The following is an 8178-nucleotide window of genomic DNA, read 5'->3' as shown; positions in this document are numbered from 1 at the left end:
ATTGAATTATGGGGTTCTTCTCCCCGCAGGCTCCTGTCATATTTTTTTATAATTTGGGAGTAGCGGTTTGTGGCTTCACCCACACAGCCATGTCATCCATTCACAGGGTCTGTGAATGGAGAGACTACAAGTTCCATCTGCCATCATACAAGTTCAGCAATTTTAACCACACTTGTAGTCCATTGATACAACTTCCTGTCCCGTAACTGATTGTCCGCACCTTTTGTATGGACAGGAGCTGAGAGGAAGAATCTGCAGGAGCCAGAACACTGCACTAATGGATCGTGGTTGCAATGCTTTGCAGGCTCAAAGTAAAAATAATACATGTACAATTGTTTTCTTAATGTATGTGCATTTATCTTTTGGAAATGCTGGACTAACTTGCATCATGAAACAGGTGGTAGTTATCCACTGGGAGGTTTTCTTTGCATTTCAATTTAAAACTTTTGCTGCTCACTGTTGTAATTAGCTGTGACTGGTACTTGTTGGTTTGAGAGGTCCAATTGCTATGGCAAGGTGAGGAGCAGGCAGGTAATAATTTGTGCCTTGTTCACGAGAGAGCATAAGACATGTGCAGCCAAGTAGGGACACCCTTTAAAGAGGAATTTTAATGGCTTTGTGTCCATTTAGTATGGATTTCTTAAAATCTTCTTCTTTGTTGCCATCCGAAGGAAATAGGGATGAGATACTGCTCGCATTAGTTAGTCTTAATTTTCGCTTGAACTATTGAGTGCTGTAAACAGGCTTTTTTTTAATCAGAGCATATAAGGAGCACCTGGAAAGCACACTAAGAGCCCAGAGGTCCATCTGCTGACTGCATGTGAAAATACATAATCGTATTTCATATTTTTGCATATCATTTTTTTTTTTAGCCTAGAGTAGACCATGGGAAGGCACCCTTGGCACTCCAGCTGTGCTTTTAACAACAAATCCCATCATGCCTCTCTGCCTCTGGGAGTCATGCCTGTGACTGTCAGTCTTGCAATGCCTCATGGGACTTGCAGTTCCACAACAGCGGGAGTGCCGAAAATGCCTATCCCAGGACTAGACAATAATAAAGAGAAACAATCTATATAAAACAACAACTATACATTCCCTTTCAGGGTTTGTATACTCCCTATGCACAGTCTGCCATTTTTAAACACACAGGACTGTGACCTGCATTGCGGTGTTGTGTGTGTGTGTGTGTGGGGGGGGGGTCTATGCATTGGTACCACTGATTTGGAACAAGGGTTCCTACTAAGCTCTGTACAAACCTCATGTAGGTGATTGGATAACTATGCCTTGTGCTAGAGTAATACTGATGAGACTGTGGGGCCCCTTCCACACAGGCTGATCAAGAGGGAATCCGTGATCAGAGCAATATGGATCGGCTGTCACCACTGTAACATCCGTGTCCCTCCAATTTTGCATTGGAGGAACTCAAACTGCCGGACCCTATATACGTCTATGGGGAATTGGATGTAGCGGGACATGTCTGTTTACATCAGATTACCCCCAATCCGGTACAGGCAAAATGGAACTCTGTTCCGTTCGTCTTTCTGGACCTGGCCGGAGTTGGGAGAGGGGGCGGTAACACCCCTCCATTTAGACCCGGCTGCCCATAGACCAGTATTGGGCATCCGATTGGGCCCACCTCTTGGTTTTTCATCGGACCACCAATGTGAAAGGGGCCTTACTACTTCATTCACAAGGGCCAATATTCTGGATGCTTTTTATGTGCATAGCTGATTTACCAATTTCAAAAACATCGACATTTTGCTAAAGGAGAAACGTTCAATTATGCTCATTGAGCGGCTTAGGTGAAATTTGCGATTTTGCTGAGCTCCAGTTGTTAATGGTTCCATGAACACAATCGGAACATCACTCCATCAAATTTGTGTCCGCACTAAATTCTTTTTCTTAAGCTTTTCTTCCTGGTTCGTCTTTTGTATTATATCGGCTGTTTTTTTTAAAAAGCTAAACACTTTTTAACTGTCTGTGACACCACCTCAAGCTGTATCAGTGCACACACCACTACACAGCCATTTCCTGTGCTCCCCACCCCCAGCCCATGTCAACCACTCTCATCTAGCCTTTCAGCTAATCTATACCTTAACCCCTCCACAACAGGAAATTGCTATTTAAGCGCTTTTTCTTTTCTTGCAGCATGAACGAATTACTGCACCAAAATGATGGTTTAACCGATTATTTGTACATTTTAGTTTTGGATTCTATACACACATGGATCTCCTTTTCTTTAAAGTAACAAAGGCGTGTCAGTTCTAGAACGGGCAAGGTTGGGAATATTACAAATATTGCATCATCCATTCATTATTTAAATAGGTACGTGTGTAAACCTCTGTAATTTGTTCTACCTGAAGGGTATGTAAAGCCATTCAATCCTTCCAATGCACTTCTCTTATTTGCTCCCTTTTTGTTCTCTTTAAATATACAGTTGAACGTTTTTGTTGTATCTATTGAAGTGCAAATAAGACTGCGCCAAATGCCATAGCTGTCCTGGGCACAGTTCCTGTGTTAATTAACCCTCCAAGTTCGTATCTTGGGGTTACAGAATGATTGGCCTTTATGGAAGAGTGGGAGATTTTTAGTAGTTTAGCAAAAACAACTGGGCAGGGCTGGCACCACTCAGTCCACAGAAATGCTGTGTGTTGTCGGGCCATTTCTGGCAGATCATTAGCTATTTCTGTACTTGCAGGGTCTTTAAGGGGGTATTGTACAGGAATTATAGAGATATATTACATTCATGTATTTCTTTTTTTAACCACCATTGCTTTATAATCCGGGTTACCCAGTCATCCTGCAAATTATATGCACTTTCAGGGCCCATTCATACCACATCCAGATCATCACCAGACTAGATTGTTTCCGGGCCCAAAATGCATCCAAATGTATCTCTATGCTATTTCTGGCCTATGTGCACACCTGTGCAGTCCGTTCCAGCCCAGAAAAATATTGCATGTCTCATTTTGTCTGGTCTGGAACGCATACAAACGTACTGGAACGCAGCCCATTTTAAGCTATAAAAAAATTATCCGGACCGCGACAAAATCGTGGTAAAATGCAATGCCCTGCGTTCTGGATCTGGTCCGGAAAATGGTGTGAACCTGCCCTCAGGGATATTTGAAGATGGAGGAGAGTAGAGTTGATGTCTTGCCCAACCGGTCGTGCTCTACATGTCTAGTTTCTAGTGCAAATTTGCAATGCCACATTGTAATCCAATTCCACTATTTTTAATGGGACTTTAAAACCTTCCCTGAAAGGAAGTAAGGGAAGTGTCCCCAATTCGGAGTTGGGCTACAACAATAGGCTTCTTTCAGCACAGCTGAAATGGCTGGTTATATGAAAAGGAGACTAGAGCTCCATCTGTTGGCTGGATAGAAGACTACATAATATTTATATGCAACATTGCTTAGCCAACAATATTTTACATTTTCATTTTTTTTTTTAGTCCAAACCATAGTTAGAAAATAAAATAAAATTACTTTACATTCCCTTTAACCAAATAATGGATACACTGACATCCTTAATGCTCTATAAATTCTTCTTAGGGCCCATTTAGCCGTGTACTATACACGCGTGCATTGCAGTTCCATTACATTTCATTGGCAAAGCAAATATAGTAAACTAAGTAACGCTTTTCAGAGCCAACAATGGAGTTTGTGGTGCATAGTGAGACATTCTTGTCATGCCTCAGAAATGTTCTTAGAAGCACAAGCAACTTACTCTGTACCACATATTTTATAGCTGTTTATATGATGGTGATATGTAAAAAAAAAAAAAACGGAATACCTATGGTAGTACATATGGTGGTGGTGTCCATATATGATTAATGATTAATGTAAATCTGCTTTAGGGTAATATTTGAAAGCATGCTTGGCATTCCATGTTCAGCCAAAATATATTTCATGTTCAAATATTCAGAATTGAGAGAACAGCTAGTTTATTGCTGTGACAGATGTTGAAGATCATAATAAGAAATCTCCATGATCAGTTAAAAGGTCATAAAAATCAAAATAAATAAAATAATATATAAATATACTATGAGACCAGGTTGCGTAATAACTCTCACCCAAGGGATGATGCTGGGCTTTGTTTTTAATTATTTCTGTTGAATCTTTTAAGCCCTTTATGTGATAGTACAGAGTCAGTGCCATGTGCTCCTCATTGGGGCAATAGGGGTCTTTTAGACTTCTGTTCCTTCTCTGCCTCTGGCCAGACATACTCAAGAACACAGTCATTAGCTTAATCGGTTACTTCTGCTGCAATTTTTATACATCTGAACCCAAAAGTGCGTAGAGTACTGTGTAGTAGGGATGCACCAAGACAGAGAATTTGTGCTTCCCAGCTAATCAGCGTGAAGCTGGCTTGCCAGGCGGGGGGTAATGACCTGTCTCCCAGCTTCCAGTATCAGGCCGGGAAGCCGGCTCAATACTGGATTGGCTGGGAAGCCGGCATCCCAGCCAATCCGTATCGATCCAGCCAAACAGCATGGAGACGGCTTCCTGACCAATCAAAAAGCCGGGCGATGGTTAATGACCCTGCTTCCTGATTGGCCAAACAGTTGGCTTGATGCTGAATGGCTGAGCATGCTGGGAGCCGGCTTCCTGGGCAATGAAGAAGCCGGGCGGCGAGTCATTACCCACCGCCCAGCTTCTTAATTGCTTGGGAAGCCAGCTGCATGTGAGCGGAAGTACCGATATCGGTACTTGGTATTGGCGAGTACCGAAATATAAATAGCGGTACTTGGTACCGAAAAAACGGTATCTGTGAATCCGTACTGTGTAGCTTCTCTTCTGCTGTAAATACACATGGGTTCCTCACACATCATCCATCAGAGAACTCCTAGTTTTATATCAATGAATGCAAGGCACTCATTAGATGAAGGGCGGTGACGTCAGCTTTGCAACCATGCTCCCCCAGGAACCCAAAGACTTTGGTTTCCCATATGCTGCTCAGCGGGTCATGGAAATTTAAGCTGGATATACACAGTTCTATGTGTTTCATTCAAATCGGGTGCTGATCAAACAAAATAGAACAGATTCCTCCATCCACTTTCGTTCACAAAGCCGCCACGGTTTCCTTTGTATTCCGACAGCGGCCTAGAATACCTGTTAGAAGCTGATTGACTTGGTCCTTTGAGAATTTTCCAACTGGCTCCTTCAATCAGCTGATCGAGGGATGCCAGGAGGAAAGGTGCCTTCATTAACAACTGTTTGATGCATGTGTAGCATGTGGAGCCTCCGCCGGATCCACTCCTTGTCCAATCAGAGAAGGTAGTGTTGCAACATGACTGCCCTTTACTGCTCCGTTCTTTCAGTGCAAGGCTGTGCTTTAGCTCATGGAAAAGAACCCCTTTTCTCTCAACGGATAACCTTTAGAGTTTGTATTTACAAATCTAATATAACAGTCACAGTGTGGAACAGGAAGGAAGTATACATGTGAATATAACTGTCAATGTCGTACTATAGTAACGTTTGCCATTAATAACACTACTGTCAGAGTAAATGTTGCCTCGTCAGGCATGTCTTTAATGCTTTAATTATAAAAGGATCTCAATTCGCACCAGATTACAAGAGCAATATACAAAATGACAGGGATGGTAAAGGAAGACTTTTTCTTCCTTTCCATGTACTTCTATTATTTTGTACTTTACTAGGGAGCAGCCAGTATATGTGTGTAAGAACATGTTGGGTAAATATACAGAATCCAAATCAGGTGGCAACTTGCTTTCCTGATCCGATCTTTATACTGTCATCGACCTCTTCTACTTTTCGGTAACCTTCATTTACATTTCCGGTGTTCGCTGCCCAGATTCTTAATCACGAGTGTTCATTAATGGGTCGTTGGACAGGCTGCAGATTAATTTGCGGCTGATAGGAGCTCCGTACGACTGCTGCTGCTGCATAAAGTAGTTAAAGGAAATCTCAGACAAACAGCTAAATACACATTTGCAATACATATCTGATTACCTGCCAAAGGATTTGTACGTTTCTACAGCCATTAATGTGAGTTGCACATGTATCTCTCACTGCAGAGCCGGACATGTGACTCGCCTAGTTCCTGGTTAAAGCCCAGCTGAACCCTCTGTTTAAATCCACTAAATACATTCCAAATGCATCAAAACAAAAGGTGTTCAATGTCTTACAGTTCATTTTCTTTCTAAAGCAGCCACAGCCTTAGTAGAAGGGTCTGTGTCGTGCCAGCATGCTGCAGAGTGGGACCCTTGCTCTCTGTGTGGAAGCAGTGGTCTCATTGCAGAGGTCTGATAAACTCCCTGTTGAGTCAGACTTCTAGCTCTGTGATCAGCAAAGCTCATGCTCCCTTCTAATTTGAAGAGCAGTGGCTCCAACGTAGGAAGTGCATCAAACCTCTGTGCCTTCAGACAAAGAGCAATCACCTCTGTCCAGCAAGCATGAAGTTGACCCTGGACACAGTAATACTAAACCAGGAAAAGCAGGGTGATCTTACTGACCAGAAGTGTGTGTATCACATGAATGGCTGGCCAAAATTCAACATTTAGGTAAAACTGTAACCATATGTGTATTTCAAATCCGTATTTAGATGTTTGCCTTGTGTCCCACTTTAATATGCAGCTGCTATAAGGAGCTCTGTATGGCTATTGCTGTATAGTTAATGTCTTGTAAATGAATATACCTTGAAATGGTAAAACCACAACACTTACCTTTTACTGCTTTCTCCAACAGTTATTGAGGACACTCAGCCGTACGCTGCCAACATGACAGACGTGATCAGGGACGCAGGGGTAAAGCAGCCTCTTCCACCCCGTGTAGGGGAGAAGCCGACCATGGATTTTGGATATGTGGGCATAGATGCTATTTTGGAGCAGATGAGGAAAAAAGCAATGAAGCAAGGGTTCGAGCTGAACATCATGGTGGTTGGTGAGTATCTTTATCCATATGGTAGTAAAGCATTCCCATTTGAAATGTGACGCTAAGGATATTGTATTGGAGATACAGTATGTTGTGGCTGGCCACTGGTTTCTGCTGCTTATCCTAGTCACTGCAGGACATGGGGTTAGTGAGAGCAACCACAACAACCAAAGGAGGACTCCCTATTCCACACAACTGGAAGTGTGGTATAGGATCAGTGTCAGGAGCTTTGCTACAGTGGGAAGTTTTAGGCAACAGACTGGAATGTATAAAGCTGCTTTTTTTTCTTTTCTTTGGTTGGAGCCTTTTTTTAATGCTGTTGACCCCCCCAAAATAAAAAAAACAAAAATATACATATCCTAACAAAGGTACATGATTAACGCTATCATGATGGGGGGAGGTTGATTCCAGTTCCAAACTTACATCTGTCACAAAAGTTGCCAACAATATGAGTCTAAATATATAAATAATTTGATCCAGAAGTAGATGGGTCTTCTGGGTATTTTTACATGGCAGGACTGTAAGTGATTACCGCAGTCAGTGAAGGTTTAAATAAATTACACAGTGTTTAATTAATTAGAGCACTTACATGTGGGCAGTACAGTTTGAGTTTAATGCATCTCATGATCTTGGGGCCTTGTGGTTGTGATCAGAACATGAAGAGACACTGAGTGACTTCAATAGAGTAGAAAGTATTTTATTTTGTACTGGGTAAAGTCATTTTTTTTTGGCTTTGGCAAAAAAATAAAAAAAAAACACTAGACCTGAAATGGAGTGAAGATTCAACTTCCAGCAGATGACTTTAAAGAGACTACAAGACACTGCAGTGGTTTAAAACTTTGAACCAAAATGTCTTTGTATGGCCCAGTCAAAGGCTTGACCTTAATCCAGTTGAAAGTCTGTGGCAAGTCTTGAACATTGCTGCTTACTAGTGATGCAGGGTACACGTACTCAGCCAAATGCTGCCGATGCCTATCCCGATACCAGAACTTCCGGTATCAGGAAGCCGGGCGGTGAGTCGCTACACGCTGCCCAGTTTCCTGATTGTCCGGGAAGCCAGGTCCATGCTCCCTAGTCACCAGGGAGCATGGAGATGCCTTCCTGGCCAATCAGAAAGCTTGGAGGCGGATATTGACTTGCCCCCTGGCTTCCTGATTGTGCAGCTCCATGCTGCATCGTCACTTGATCACAAGGGAGCATGAAGCTGGCTTCCCGGCCAATCAGGAAGCCGTGCGGTGTGTAAAGCCATGCCGCGAGTCATTACCCCACCCCCAACCCCCCTGGC

The 8178-nt window shown here is 42.7% G+C and overlaps 1 protein-coding gene across 1 annotated transcript in view; it reads left to right on the top strand.

Moving 5' to 3' along the window:
* The window catches only part of SEPT9 (septin 9), a 234837-nt gene that overhangs the window by 196682 nt on the left and 29977 nt on the right, over positions 1-8178 (top strand). Inside the window, exon 4 of the mRNA XM_018555696.1 lies at positions 6708-6902. Coding sequence (XP_018411198.1) covers positions 6708-6902 — 195 coding nt within the window. The remainder of the gene's footprint in view (positions 1-6707; positions 6903-8178) is intronic.

Source organism: Nanorana parkeri, unplaced genomic scaffold (assembly GCF_000935625.1).
Source record: "Nanorana parkeri isolate BGI_ZX_2015 unplaced genomic scaffold, ASM93562v1 scaffold209, whole genome shotgun sequence".
Lineage (NCBI taxonomy): Eukaryota > Metazoa > Chordata > Amphibia > Anura > Dicroglossidae > Nanorana > Nanorana parkeri.
This window is presented reverse-complemented; position numbering and strand designations above follow the sequence as displayed.